Source organism: Phodopus roborovskii, unplaced genomic scaffold (assembly GCF_943737965.1).
Source record: "Phodopus roborovskii unplaced genomic scaffold, PHOROB, whole genome shotgun sequence".
Classification (NCBI taxonomy): Eukaryota; Metazoa; Chordata; class Mammalia; order Rodentia; family Cricetidae; genus Phodopus; species Phodopus roborovskii.
This window is the reverse complement of record NW_026126578.1, coordinates 6,393,698-6,409,530: the sequence shown is the minus strand read 5'-3', so window position 1 is coordinate 6,409,530 and position 15,833 is coordinate 6,393,698. Positions and strand designations below refer to the sequence as shown.

General features: G+C 49.5%; 1 protein-coding gene across 9 annotated transcripts in view; it reads left to right on the top strand.

Annotated features, from left to right (window-relative positions):
* The window catches only part of Atp2b2 (ATPase plasma membrane Ca2+ transporting 2), a 173,056-nt gene that overhangs the window by 69,440 nt on the left and 87,783 nt on the right, over positions 1-15,833 (top strand). For all 9 annotated transcript variants that reach the window (XM_051203563.1, XM_051203560.1, XM_051203559.1 and 6 more), the window contains exon 2: positions 5,084-5,597. In XM_051203563.1, coding sequence (XP_051059520.1) covers positions 5,399-5,597 — 199 coding nt within the window. In that variant the 5' untranslated portion in view covers positions 5,084-5,398. The remainder of the gene's footprint in view (positions 1-5,083; positions 5,598-15,833) is intronic.

Sequence of the window (15,833 nt, the reverse complement as noted above, 5' to 3'; positions counted from 1 at the left end):
CCATCCCACGCAGGCACACATCCATCCTTCCTCTCTCCATCTCTCCAATCTATTTATTCATCTACCTATCCACCCATTTGTCCTTCTTCCCCCTGCACATCCATCTATCCAACATCCATCCACCCACCTATCAACATATCCATTCACCTCATAGATGGCAGCCTGAGGACTCATCTAGGGCTTCATTCATCTATGGAACATGTATGAATGCCAGTACTATGCTGGCTCCACAGGGGTGTGGCTTCTGTCCTTGTGTGGCTCTCCAGGCCTCATGCAAAAGGGGCAGATAGTTCATCAGGCCTGAGCAGTAAAGTGTGATTTGTGCAACAAGCCAGGGGCACATATTTAGGCTGAATGACCAGAGACAGCTTTGAGAAAATGACACTTGAAACAGAGGAGGATAACAGCTGCTAGGAAGGCCATGGCCTGGGTGGAGGGAAGTCCTGCAAATGTGGCTCTTGGAGCCTGGTAGCTGATAGAGCTGGCACATACTTTTGAGTCATTTGTTCCTTCTCTCTGCCTGAGATCACTGGTTCTACCAAGTGCTTCTGTGGTTGTGAACCCCATGATTTTTAATTGATCATCTTTCCCAGGCAAAGCAAATTCCAAAGTAATCTTTTCATCTTAAAAATTAAAAAACAAGGCACTCAGCATGGAGGTGACCTTGTTCAGGTGCTTGTGGGATGTAGAGATGGGGAAGTAGCAGCATCAGAAGGAGAAGAGTCACCTGTGAGTGACTCAATCTCTGAGTTGTAGCTGATTTGGTTACCCCACACTTGCATCCCTCTGTACTTTGTCACACTATCTCTCCAACAACTGGTTATGTATTTCTATTTTCTTCTGAGGCAGCCTCTTTTCACATGCAAGAAAAGGTATCAACTCAGGACTCTCCATGGTGGCAGGCACATCAAGCATGGAATTCATGATTTTCATTGTTGCCCTGATTGTCAGTTCTTAGATGGAAGGGACCAGATCTTGATTATTCATTGCCTGGCACCAAAAGCATTCCCACAATACTGTCACTGAAAAGACGAGTGGGGTGAGTAGAAAGGTAGATACACAAGTGGTGAATTGATAGGTGGGTAGAAGGGGGATGGGAGGAAAGGAAGGAGAAAGGTGGAGGAGGGAGGAAGGGAGGAAGGAAGAGAAAAAAGAAGGAAGGGTCATAAATGGATGAGGATGGATAGATGGATATATGAACATGTCAGATGGTGGATGGGTGGGTGGATGTACTGAAGGATGGATGGGCTGATAGGTGGGTAGAAATATGATGGAAAGAGAGATGTGTAAGTGGATGGATGGATGGATGGATGGGCAGACCAGTGGGTGGTAAGTAGAGGGAAAAAGTAAGATAGATGGTGGATAGGGTTGGAAATCAGTTCATCTTAACCCATAGTTCTTAATATCAATAGCTGCCCATTAGCTCATGCCTGCTATTGTGATCACAGAGATAATTGCTGCTAACGCTTCTCCCAGCTTTTGCTGCCACAGAAGTAATTATCAGTGCCTGTAAGCCATGCCACAGGTATCAAGGGAGGGAGAGAAAACAGCACCGTAGGTTTAAAAGCCCCTTGTGATTTGCAAGCCACTTTGCTTCCCATATGGTGCTTGGTTTAGGCCTCATGAGAACTCCTTGAGGAAGTATCACAGGCATGGCCCTGGATCTCCCAGAATAAGTGAGTCTCTCTACCCATGCCTCCTGGGTTCAAATTCCAGGTCCACTGCTGCCAACCCACAAGAGCTTGAGTAGTTAAGTCACCTTCCTTGGCTTCAGGTCCACATGCGATCTGTAGTGATGTCCAGGCAGCCTTTGTCAAAGTGGATTATTAACTAATGATCACTTCCTGGTGCTTCTCCATCCACTATGCCTGGTCCTCAGTATGTCATATGCAATTATTCACCAAGGCAGAGGTGAGACACTCTGATGTCCCTGCCTCTGCTGGGAGGTGAAAAAGAAAAAATCTGAACCAATGCATGCAAACTTCCAGAGCCACTGCATCATGTTATCTCTGAGATGATATCCCTGTAACATACTAAGGTGCCTAGCATATAGTGAATGCCCAATCAATGGCTTTCTATGGAGTGATATCACATGCAAATCACAGATGAGCTCAAGTCCATAGTGCTCTTACTGCCACTAAGCATCAGGCAGGCCAGAGGTCATGAAGATGCACCTGCCTCTGCCTTCTGCTACCCACCTATTGCCTATACCAAGGCCTTCCAGGTTGCAAATACAAAGTCTGTATGTCATCAGGTTGCCTCTTATCCTTGAGAAGGTAAAACCTGCTCTAAAAGACTTCTAACCACCCCTCCCTCCATCAAGGGGTCTGCCTACCCTGAGCTTAGAACACCTTACATATACAGACACCAACAAAGGTCCAAAATACTCCACCTCATTTTATCTTCACCTTACAAGTCACTCTGCCCTATTTGATCATCATCTCTAGCTGTTTGGTTTTGATGGGTCTTTTTCTCCTATTTTCTTGGGTTTCCACAAGACACAGTCTGCAGTGGGAAATGTGTTGCTCAACACACAAGTCCCTGTGTCCTTCCTGTGTTGGGCCCAAGCCTCCTCCAACCTCGTGCTCTGAGAGAGTTCCCCACACCTCTTATGGCTGATGTATGCTGGGTTTAGGGTCCTGCTGAGGATCTGCAATATCTTGTAGCCTTGGAAAGCATAGTAATCCTGAGTCTCAGATGCCAGCATTTCCCAAAGAGGTTTCCCTAGAACATGCGTCTTCCTGTGGCATAGTGGGCCACAGTCCAAAGTTTAAAAATTCCCTTCTGTGTGGCCTTCGATAAATTTCTTCAGCCCCATGGGGCCCATTCTTTTTTTTTCAGTAAAATGGGGTTAATTATAATATCCACCCCATGGGGTTGTAAAGACCCAATGGGAATCTGGGCATGGTGGTGCATGCCTGTACTGCCAGCATCTGGGAGGTAGAGACTGAGGATCAGGAATTCAAGGTCATTGGAGGACATCCTACAAGAGTCTCAAAAAAATACCTCAGTGAGACATTCATTTTATTTCATTCATTTATCCATAGTTTACAGGATGGATACTAAGATACCATTCTAGCCATAGCAACACATGAAATATACTGTCTGCATCCTTGGAACTTAATTCCTAGAAGATGATGTTATATGGTGTGTGTGTGTGTGTGTGTGTGTGTGTGTGTGTGTGTGTCAGTGGGGATGGATTTCAGAACTATACTGCTGACCTGCACACATAGCCCTCACATGTGATACTGTACATACAGAAACCTCTTAGCATGGCATCTGATGTATGCTTAGGAAACATATAATTGTTTCATAAGACATGAAGGGGAAAGGCCTTGTGGGGTGGTGCCTACATGTAACCCCAGCACTTTTGAAGTCAAGGCAGGAAGACCCATAGTTCTAGGTCAAGGTCATCATCAGCTATATAGCTAGTCTGGGGATATTCTGTCTCAAAGAAAAATGAGGGAGAAGAGATTATTGTTTCTATTCATGCACAGAGTTGACCTCCACCTCACCTTCTTCTGAGGTGAGTCAGATCTCATGAGCTCAGGATGGTGTTGTTGCACGACCAGCTCTGGATTGAACGGAAGCTCCAGACATGTGTTGTTTCCCTGGTGCCCAGGCCTCCTCTTGGTGCATCATGTCCACACCATGTTCTGCTCCATGGGATACCTGTTTCTCTCAGTGACCCTAAGCCATGCTGCATTTCCAGTCCATGTTAGGAGTGCCTCCTGAGGGATGGCACAGGATGCCTCAGCCAGGATGCAACTCTGACATGAGTTTCCTGCCAGTGTTTGCCTGCACAGTCCACCCCATCCAGCACTTCTGAGAGAACATTCCCAAGGAAAGATGAGGAAGAAATCATGCCCTCTAGGCTCCTCCACCCTCTTGCTCTCCACAGCTCTGGACAAGCTCCCTTCCTGCCTGGTGTTCCCCACTGAGAAAATGAAACACACCAACCTGATATGGGTGCCTTTAAAATGTGGAGAAGAAGCCTGTGAAGGAGAAAAGTCAGACAGGTGGAGGGTGGAGTGATGCTCAGCCCTTCCTTCCTTCTTCCATCCCATGCTCTTCACTGCACACTCAGGATGGCCAGCTGGCTGTGGCTGATGGGAGGGGCTGATCCCCGTGCCAGGCTCAACTGAGCTCAGCTGGGGCCCTTTGTCACCTAACGCTTGCTGGGGCCTCGGCTGCTGGTGTTGGATGTCCTAGTGGATTGGGTTCTCTTCCTGGCAGCCCACAGCCATTGCACTCCTGCACGGATGCCCTGGACAGCAGGGAGAAGTAACTCCCTCCTCCCTGCTTCCAGAGGGACTTGTGGGCTGCTGTCTGCTGTCCTTGGTGCTGACCAGTGGGGCTCCAGGTGAGGGTTCCGTGGATCCCTTCTCTTGCTAGGAACCAAAACTCTGGGCTCAAAGCAGTCTCCTGAATATCTGGGGGACTGTGGTGAGAGACTGTGGGTGGATATGGAGCCTGTGAGAGGGATTGTTGTAGAGGAGGCATCAGGAACTTGTGGAGAATGAGTTGTGTCCCAGATTGTATGGACCAACAGCATTTGTAAACATATAGGGCCTGTCAGAGAAAGGGAAACAGAGAAAAGCTGTATGTGTTTGAAGGGACATTCAGTTATATGTCTAGAGATGTGACAGTGTGTGAAAGAATGCATGAAAGGTGTCTCTATAAGGGTGACATGAAATGGAACACTGTGCTGGTATGTATATGGCAATGGCATAGGCACCAAGAAACCAGTTGGTGTGTTGTATAGCATCTGGGCCATGTTTGGCAAGAAGAAATTTGCACCCCAGGGTATGTGTGGGAAGTTAGCGTGTCATGTGGGGTTAAGGTGTGTCCTGAAGTATTCCCAGACTATACCTTAATACTGGAATAGCATTGTAGTCATTGGATTGGCAGCATGCAGGTGTATTGAAGGGAAGTTGAGCAGATAAGTGCGGTAGAGTATATTTTGTGTTCAATGATTCCTGAGGATGGTGTGTCAACACCTTTTCCTTGACCCTCTTAAGCACCTGTCCCATGGGACTTCAATGTCTGATCCTCATCACCCACTCTGTGATTGTCTCCACAGGAACTTTCCCGACCATGTAGATGCCAGCCCCAGGGAACAGCATGGGCTCCAATGAATGGAGACTCCTGGGTCAGCAACCCTGAGCCTCTCTGGCCCCTGGACCTCACCCCACTCCTGGGAACACTCCTCAGAGCTCTCCAGTGCTGTTGCCAGCCCACCTCAGCCATCACCACCTCCTGGGATTCGGAGTTGGCCGCCTGGAGCTACTACCCTCTGGTGAGGGTATACTGAGGATAGCCACTCGCAACCATCACCCAGAGGTCCCTTTTCCAGTGCTGACCCTCAGGCCCAGCCTGAGTAGAGACTTCAGCAAACATGGGTGATATGACCAACAGCGACTTTTACTCCAAAAACCAAAGAAATGAGTCGAGCCATGGAGGCGACTTTGGGTGCACCATGGAGGAGCTGCGCTCCCTCATGGAGCTGCGGGGAACCGAGGCCGTGGTCAAGATCAAGGAGACATATGGGGATACTGAAGCCATCTGCCGGCGCCTCAAAACCTCACCTGTTGAAGGTAGGTGTGGGAGACTTAAACCCAGGCTGCTGTGGAGTTGGCGTCAAGGCCTGCATCCATGAAATCTAATAGTGGGGGGGTCTCCAAAGTGGGCTGAAACACAAATGCCTTCAGGGTCTAGCTGCATTCTTGCAGGGAGGTTGAATCTCATCATAGGTCTCATCTGACCCATGCCACTTGCAGAGAAAAGAACAGTGAGACAATTGGGTAAGGGCTGCACTCCAGAAAGGTGACAAGTCAGCCTAAAGGGGTGCCACCGCCACCTCTGTGAGAACCATGAGACATCTGGCTTTGAGGTGGGGCAGTAGGATGACTGGAGGGAACTCAATAAGGAGCCATGCCCTGCTTGCCCATGTCTAGCTACAGCATGGGTTCCATGCTATGGTTGTACCTCAGAGTCCAGCCCCTTGCCCACTCTGCCACCATGCCAGGTATCCTCCGGCTGGCTGGCTGGGGCATGGACCCACAGCACTGCAGATATGCAGCCAATGCCAGTTGTCACAGCATGCCCCACCTCCAGCTTGCAGTCCCAAATCTAGGCTCTGAATAGGTCTGAAGATCACTAGGACTCTGGAGGGGATGGTCTGGAGAGCCAATTACAGGCCATGATGGATAAAATGATGGATATCTTTATGGGTTCTGCCCTGGAGAGAAGGAGTAGGGCTGTCCTACAAGTTCACAGAGTGAACAGGCCTGGGGCTTCTAATGAGAAGCACTCTGCGACTCCCATCTCTCCAGAGGCGCCAGAGATGAGGCATTTTCCCAGAGGTGGAGTAGAGAGCCCAGCCTTGCTGTGCCTCCATTCCTACTCTGTCTGCTGCTAGTTACCCACTGTAGCCATGTGGGAATATTTCCCTACGCAAAGCCAGAGCAGGCAGGAGTCTCTGCCATGACTCTCCAGGACCTGTGGTCTGGAACAATGGCTGCCCTGAGCCTCGGCCTCTTCCTCTGCAATATGAAGCCAGTGCTTCCTATCAGAGCTTAATGCAGACTTGGGCATGCAGTAGGTACTCAATAAGTGGCAAATATGATTTTTCTAATTAGACAGCAGTTACTCCCTCAAGTAAAGAATGCAGTCTGGGATATGGGTGGCAACTAGGTTTGGAGAAATCTGTCCCCCAAGCCGTGTGTTAATAGATGGACACTGCTAGACATCATGGTGCTGAAGCTGATTTGATTTGTGGAGCTCATGATACGCCGGTGTCACATGTTAGTACTTCTCTGTTTCCTAGTGTCTTTTGAGTCTCTGTGGTCTTCCCTCCTGTGCCAGGAGAAGCTGGGGGAGGCTGGCTCTTCTCATTCTGCCTGCCCTCACCGATACTTTGCCCATTAGCTGAGCCAGAAGTCTGGTAGCATGATTCAGTGGGGAGAGAACACACAGAAAACATCTATTCTGACTCCAGGCTTGAAAACAGCTATGTGGGGCCCTTGGAAGGGTGAGGATTCTGCTTGGGGATACTGAATGTTGCCCCCATGTTCTACCAGCCAATTTCTGGCAGAATGGTCCATGTTCACCCGCCATCCAGCAGGTATCTGGCCTGCCAGTATGCAGAGACACTTGAGTGCCCTTTGCCTTTGAATGGGGGACCTGAATGTTGCTTTAAATGTCACTAGACCCTAGTTCTAGGGGTAGATGATGGAAGCTGTGATCCTCTCCCCAGGCAAAGAGCTAATGTTGAAAACAGATGTGGCTCACTACTTCAGGGTCTCCAACAGGTGTAAACCCCATATTAACAACCCCACTACCACTAATCAAGCTCTCCAGACTCCAGGGCATGGGACCATGCATGACCAAGCTCTAGCACCAAAAAAAAAAAAGTCCAGTCATCTGCTCTGCTCTGCTACCAGAGAAGTGAGTGTGACTCTGAGGAGAGGGACTTGGCCTCTGTTCTCTATGCACCCAGCATCCAGCCTGGTGCCTGCTACCAAAGAAGGCTGAAGGCTGCCCAGTCACACCTTGAGATGTGTTCACCGAGTCCCCAATCCACAGAAAGCCCTCTCAACAGCTGAGCATCCACAAAGCAGATAACTGAAGCACACAGAGACAGAGACACACAGAGAGAGACAGAGAAAAAAGTCTGCATTCTGATGGCTCCCAGGAGAGGTGAGGCAAGTGGACAGGGAGGATCTGAAAGGCTGCCTGGAGGAGATGCTTGGGTTTGGCTATGGAAGCAAGAGACAGGAACATGTGTAGCATGGCACAGATACTGCTTCTTGCTAAAGTCCAGACAGAGGACATGGTGAGATATTCAGCTCCAGGTGTAAATGAGAAACTGCTTTTCTCTTTCTGTTGCCCAACCAACCCTGTGCCTCTGGGCCTTGGTTTGCTTCTCTGGGCTTGAGAACTCTAGGAAGAGCTCTGAAGAGTGGAACCCACCATTGGACTAACCAATCCTGCTACATTGGTTTCTAGAAAGTTCTTCCAGAGTGGCAGGAGAATTGGAAATATGGGGAGGGGCAAAGGGGTAGACTGCTGCAAACCTCCAGATGTGGAATATCTGGGTTCAAATCCCAGCTCTGCCACTCTCCAGCTGTAGGACTCTGGCCATGTTATTCAGTCTTTCTGTCTGTTTTCTTGTCTTCATGGTGGAGTTACTGTTAGCAGTGACCATATAGGCTGGTGGTGAGGATTATATGAAGTAGCTCAGAGGACACATGACAACCCAGTCACAGTGAATGTCACAAATCAAGTACCCAGTGTTTAGGTCCCCAGCTGCAATGGCCTTTGTTGTTCTTGGCATTATGGAAGAAGTTGTGTTCTCCCTACAGGGCCTATACAATTCTTTGGATCCATAGCTAACCCTACAGGACCTATACAATTCTTTGGACCCATAGCTAGTATTCTGTGATGCCCCCATACATGTGTTCCAGAAAGCAGTTTGCCCATTCTGCAGACATGTGGAGGCCACCACTGCCAATCAGCTGGGTGCAAGATCACGCGCAGGGCACCCCGTGGTGGACCAGGCATAAGTATGAGTGTGTTCCCTCACACCTTTCTCCCTGTGTCTCAGGCTCAGCATCTGCCCCACCGTATTGGAACTGGTGATTTAAAGACGTGCTTAGTCCCTCAGCCTCAGCCTCGAATTCAGAAGCCACATGGTCTGGGCTGTGCCCACTCCAGATGGAGTTTCACCCTGGCCATTCGGACACACACACACACACACACACACACACACACACGCACGCACGCACGCACGCACGCACGCATGCACACACACACACACTGCCTTTCATCTGCTGTGGAGACCAGAGAGCTGGTGCAGGGAACTGCTCCAGCCCTGCATACAGCAGTCTCCAGGCATCCAGCTAAATTTAGGCAGAAAGCTCTCTGAGCGACAGATGGGGTCTGAGGCCTCCCAAAGTGTGACTCTGCCTGCAGCATCCCTCATGGGCTCAGCTCCTGTGGCAGCAGCACCGGGTTGTCTATCCAGAGGCCTGACTGTAGAGGCCCACCATGAGGCCAGTGCACCCTCTGCCCCTCTGCACTCAGTTCCGTGTGCACTGCTGGGAAGCCCCTCCCCTGTTCTCCTGCTGACCCTTCTCTTTCCACACTCTTCCAGCCTGGGGTGTTAGGGATTCAATCCTGTGTGGCTTCCTCTTCAAGGGACACCCAGAGAGTTAAGTGAAACTCCTGATGCCTGATCTGTGGATGGGGTGACAGCAGCACCTGGTGGCCATTTGGGTCCATAAGCCATTGGGGAAGCTGAGGAGGCTCGGGTCACCCTTGCTCTTGCCCTACTGAGTGTTTTTAACTCCACACATGGCCCTGGAGTTACGGGAACAGATAAGACCCCAGGAAAGAGTACATTTCCTCCTCTGAGGAGGAGGAAAGCAGGGGGACCGGTGCTGGGGGCCCAGGCCTGGAGCAGAAGCTTGTATTGTCTCCTGGGGTCTCCCCACACCTGGTACAGTGAACAGTAGTGGCTTAGCCAGGATCCACAGAGTGAGAGAGAGGCAATCGTTCCATGGTGCCCCTCCCTGCAAGGGATGGAACTAGGACCTGGAGAAAGGACATGGAATACTTTGTGTTGGTTATGAGACAGGTAGCTCTGATTCCCCATGCCCAACATGGCCCGGAGTCACATGAGGCTCTGTAGTCCTCAGCCTTCCCTCCCAGTCCCCACAGGAAAGGTACCTGGGACAGGTCCCTGTCAGATGTCTATCACTGAGTGTCTCTTGGTGGGGAGAATGAGGGAGACAAAGGGAACAGGCCAGCACTGGGAACTTGACACCGTGCTGCTGTTGTGAAGGGGAGCCTGTGGTTAATTTTAGATGACTCCCGAGCCAACCTACACCATGGGGCAAGGGGCAAAAGGTGAGGAATAGTTCATGGTAGATGGAGCATGCCTGTGCATAGGAACTGAGATAGAAAGTGGCTCTGCCGCAACCTGGGGACCCAGAAAAGGCAGGGCACTGAGTGGAACCTCTGTCTCCCAGTAGGACACTGGGCCCCTGAGGGACAGCTGGGAGACAAAGGCAGGCAGAGATATAGCAGCATCCCAGGCAAGGTAAGACAGGGGATTCTGGGATGCAGGTTCCACATGGGGATATCTCCACAGACTGGAGACAGGTGACAAGGCCTCCCTAGTCCCTGGAGATCTTTCTAGAAGGATTGCTGCTCCTGTGTAGGGCTCTTAACCCTGTGTGGTAGTAGGCTCAGAAGACACAGACTCACAGGTAGCCCTAAGGCTCAGAAATGTAGCCATCTTCTCACCAGGGCAAGAGAAAAAGACTAGGGGTGGAGGACAGCCCCCACCTCAGCCCTCCTGCTAAGGGGGCTTGAGACCTTTGTGATTTGGTTTTCTTCTGTGAAGTGTTGTTTGGGTCCCCTTCCTTCTGCCTCTGGGAGACAGCAACTCAAGACATTTCTAGTTTTCTTTAAAAATTATCAAGACATTTCTAGTTTTCTTTAAAAATTATCTTGGTTGGTAGAGTATTCACATGTCTTTCCAAAGGCTCAAGTTCTATCCCCAGCACCACATAAACCAGGAGTAGTAGTGCACACCTATATATCCTGTACTGGAGACAGGAGAATCAGATGTTCAAAGTCATCCGTGGCTACATAGGGGGTTCAAGGCCAACTTGGACTTCATGAGGCAATGTCTGAATGAAAAAGAAATAGAATCTCCTTGTAGAGTTAGTTGCTATTGACAGCCAATCATCTTACATAGGCTTCTGACATAGAATGGATTTGCTATCTGCACACAGACACGTCAGCCCCAGGCATGGCTGGCTCCAGGACTGTCTAGGAGGCTCCTCCTGCTCTGCTTAACTTCTGCTGTCCTTGTGTGGGCTTTATTTCAGAGGCAGGCACTGGGGACCCCAGAAGACTCAGGCCAAGGCCCTCCCATTACCAGTCTCTCAAGAAGCACAAGGCATTACTTTCCTCATAACTACACCCCTTTATGTACCGGAAGATATTCTCACTGGGTCACTTGTAGTCACACGACCACTCTCAAACTGGTTGAATCTGTCTCTTCAAGACAATAAAGGTTAAAAGGGGGCTCCTTGACTGCACACAGGGACCCCTAGGCTGCACACATGACCAGTGGGAGGAAAGTAGACACTTTACTCCCAAGGAATGCTCAGCCTGCACAGAAAGAAGAGATGGAGGGACCACTAAGGAACATGAAAGTTCCCAGAACACCAGTTACACCCCAATTCCAGTCAGCCACCCAACTCAGCCCTTTTATAATCACATCCAGAGAACCAGGAAAACGCCAAAGCAGCCAGCATGTTCCCGCCTGTGACAACTGTCACCTCTGTGAGGAGACTGGCCGGCATCACAGCCAAACCTTGGTTCCTATCCAGCTGTGATCACTGGGATAGTAATCTACTTCCCTGGGCCTCAGTTTCCTCATCTGTAACATGGAATGAGACTGTGTGGCTTTCATGGCATTGCTGTAAGAAGAAATTCACGCAATGTGATTTGAGCCTGACACATGGTGGCTATGATCTCAGCATTAGCTGCTGTCATTCTTCTCCAGTGATGTCCATGTGACTTAAGGGGACATGTAGGGCTTGAATTAGTGGTGAGGGACCAACACCCAGTCCTGGCAGATAAGTGAGCTTGTGCAATATATAGGAGTCTGTGGGTTGAAAAAAAATGACTGCTATTTGCTTTGGAGTTCATATAAACCCTCCGTGAAACACACCCACCAAGGAGAAAAGTCCTTTGAAAGAGGTTTGATCCGGACACTGGTGAGTCAGTGGTGCAACTCTCCACAGTGATACCCACACAGCATCTGAATCATCAATAGAATAATTCCAGGAGCCCATGAGTGCATGCTGAGGGTCATCCCAGGTACACTACTCTACAGGACAGGGGACAAGGGAGAGCAGGGAGCAGTCCAAGAAAGGGCCACCCTGCAGTTGACCAGAAGGCTCTGGGTGGTCTCAGCAGACTGGGTGGCCCTGACAGCAGTAATGCTCTGCACAGCCAGGCACACAGCACAGTCACAGAGGGATTGTTTGCAGGAGGGGGCCTTGCTTTAAGCAGATCCATTGAATAAAGATGCTAAATCTGAAAGCTGGTGGGCAGCTGTCAGTCACTAACTGTGGGCAGCTGTGTCCAAGTCAAATGCTTTCAGCACAGGCTCCCAGAAACCTCAAAAGAAAAGGCAAGTGTGGAGAGGAAGGGTCGCCTTAGTCTCATAACAAAGCCATCATTGTTTAACAGAACAGAAAAGTACTAAACAGCAAGCACCTACTATGTGCTCAAAAACAGGATAAATAAGAAGAGCATTGGCTTTGAGTCTTACTTTATGTTGCATACAAACTATGTGCAGGTTTGGACCACACCTCCTCTTCTCTAAGTAGATCTGAGATAGATTCCAAATGTTCCCTAGGGAACAGAACAATGTGTGTGTCACATGACTGCACCTGGGATGCTGAGGACCAGGCAGCCTTCGTAGACACCCAATTCTGGTCCAAGGTGAGGGTAATTGAGCCAGAAACTAGTGTAAGAGTTTGTAGGCAGTCTGGAAACCACAGGCAGTCAGGGCTTCAGTCTAGCCAGTAGAGAGGATGCAGAGGAGGCAGAATCCTCTCCAGATATCTCTCCTCAAACCTCCTAAAGATCCCAACAAAGGGAGCCACAGTGGGCTGTAAGCGATGCTTACCCCATCAGGCTCTGGTCTAGGGACAGTTCTTTCCACCAGGGAACTGACCACAGCTGTAACACCATAGACTAGTTAGAGCATACTCACCTGCAGTGTGCCAGCCTCCACACCTCTGTGTCCTGTCTTCCCATGAGCCTTGGGAACCAGGAACTCTTCTGACACAGGAGGAAAACAGGGCTTAGAGCCTCTCCATTAATATGTATATCCGATGCTACCAGGCTTCTGAATGTGACAGACAGGAATGACAGAAATGAGAGGGAATATGCTGGAGGTCAGAGGAGCACTGATGCTGCCTCGGGAGGGTCCACATTGGGAGAGGCTTCCTCTGAGCTGGGCCGAAAGTATGATCTCAGTGGAGAACGGCAAGAATAAAGAACCTGGGGTAAGGACCAGGGTGACTGTGAGACATGAGTAGTTCCTAGGGAAGCCTTCAATGAGTGGGGGTCTCCAGCCACAGGTTGCAGATGATTTTGTAAAGCCTGAGTTTAATTAATGTAATAAATGGTGAATCTCAATTGCCCACTTGATAAGGTCCAGAAGCACCTAGGAGACAGTTTTCTGGGCATGCCTGTGGATGGGGGCTATCTTGTGTGTGTGTGTATGTATATCTTGTTTACTATAAGTATTAATATATTAATATGTAAAGTATATTGATATATATGTACATATATATCACACATATCTTGTTTATTAAGGAAGACTAGCCCACTGTGGGTGGAACCATTCCCTGGGCTGGGTTCCTGGACTGTATAAAAAGGGGAAAGTGAGCTGAGCACAGGCTTTCATTACTCTCTGCTTCTCAACTAGATGCAATGTGACCAATTTTTCCTACTGTAACTCCCCATCCCCCTCCACGATGGCCTGCATCTGCCTCAAACTATGAGCCAAGCCAACCCTTTCTCCCTTAAGTTGCTTTTGCCAGGGTATTTTGTCACAGCAAAGAAAGATCAACTGATGCAGTTGGCTTGTTTGTGCCATGTGTTCAGACCATCACCTGGGCTTAGACTATTTAGGTCTGTCCTGCCTGTGTGAGTGTGAAGAAGACCACAAGCTCGCTAAGGGAGGAGTCCATGGCAAGCCCGTTTGCAGGGGTTGGATGAGCCAAAGAAATGAGAACTCCGGGAAGTGTTTCTCATACAGGGTTCCCTCGTGCTCCAGGATTTCTCAGAAGCACCCAGAAAACAGGGTAGCACGTGGCTGGGACACTGGCCTTCCCCCTCCACTGAGCCCATGCCTCCTGCATCTCTGTCTGTTGAGTGGCAGCTAATAGAGTGTCCTTCTAATAGTTCTGGAGGTTAAAAGTCAAGGTCAGAGACCCGCATCTGCAGAGATTTGGTGTTCCGGGGAAGATGGTAGAAGGGATGAGAGCCAGAGAAAGAGACAGAGAGAAGAGGAAAGGCCCTCAGCCCGTCCTTCCTCAGAACTCTCCCCTACACTGACTATCCCATGCCCATCTGACTAACCCTATCCCACTGCAACTAGCCAGACCCACCGCTGCCCTACTCATGGGGGCAGAGCTCAGGTGACCACACCTTTCAAAGGTCACTGCCATGTGGAATGATGAGTTTCCAACATTGAAAATTCAAACCAGAGCATGGCCCTGCCATAGTCAGCTGGCTTTGTAGTGAATCAGCACATGGGTGTTCCCTGGCAAGAGTTCCTTAGTTCCTGAAAGTCCAAAGGCCTGAGCCCTAATTTTCAATTACTTCCTCTCCCTGTGCCTCCATTTCCCCATCTCTCAAATGGGCTAAGGGACAAGAAATAGTGCTTAGTGTTTGAACCTGCTCTAACATTAGTGGTACTTCAGCTCTAAGACCAGCCTGGGTCCCATGAGGCCAGGTGTGGCTCAAGATAGCCGAAACTGCCTCTCTACAGGCACCTGTCACCTGAGAAGCCTAGGCAGGGCAGATGAGTTACCCACACAGGCCCCTCATCTCTCGGAGGTTACCTTACTCCACCCAGTGCAGTCCTGGCCCCTGCCATGGTTTCAGACAGTTATTTATAGCACATGGAAATGAGCACCCCAGGCCTGTGGCTCCCTGGTACCCAGATGACATCAACCTCTGTCTCCAAAAGAGTTCCCCACAAATCCCTGTGGTCTGCCCAGGTAGCCCCAAAAGGTTGATGGCTAGAAGACCTGTCCCTCTTTCAGACAGCTTTGGACATTCCTGGGGGGGCAGTTAAGAGGCAAGAACTGGCATTTTCACGGGAGGGTCAGGAGGACTGCATGGAAGAGGCAGTATCCGAACAAGATGAAATGTAAACAGTTACAGTGGGCAACAGTGCTCCAGCATGGACAGGGTCACAGAGATAAGGAAGAAAGGAATACAAAATAAGTTTGCCTGGGGCTTGGGGCAGGAAAGAGAAGTTGTAGTCATTCCGAGTAAGCAAGCAAGCGAGGTGTCTCTCTCCTTGAATCCTCACAGCTAAGGCAAGCATCCAATTTTTATAAACAGGGAAATGGAGGCGCAAGGAAGTGAAATCACATGCCTGGGGTCACACAGATAATGTACAGAGATGAATGGAGATTCAAGATAGGCTGGAAACTCCAGAGCTAAGGCTGGAAACCTCAGCAGGTAAAGGCTCTTGCAGCCGAGCCTGATGACCCAAGTTCAATCCCCAGGACCCAAATGGTAGAAAAGAGAACTGACAACACCAGGTGTCCTCTGATATCCACACACATGCTATGGCACACGTGGTTTCACACACATGCACATGTGCATTCACAAAAACAATTAAGTAAAGTGCACTTTAAATGTTTTAGTAAGAATACAAAGAGATATGGATGTTGAAACAAAAAGCTTGAGCTGCAAAGAGGCTGAGGTGATCCCAAGCTCGCTGGGCATCTGACAGAAATCCAAATGAAAACCAGGGTACCCTGGAGTCTCAGCTATATTCTGTGTGATGTCAGAAGCAGGGATGGCAGGTGATTCTTAAATGCCAACATAAGGACAGTAATGAAGTCCCTTTCTGCTTCTCCATGGAGCTATTTGGAACATTCTGGAATATGGTTGTCATAGAGAACATAAAGCAACAAGTACGAGCCTTGCAAAATATGATTTTAAAAGATGGGGGAGGCTATAGGCTGGGGAGATAGCTCAGTTACTGACATGCT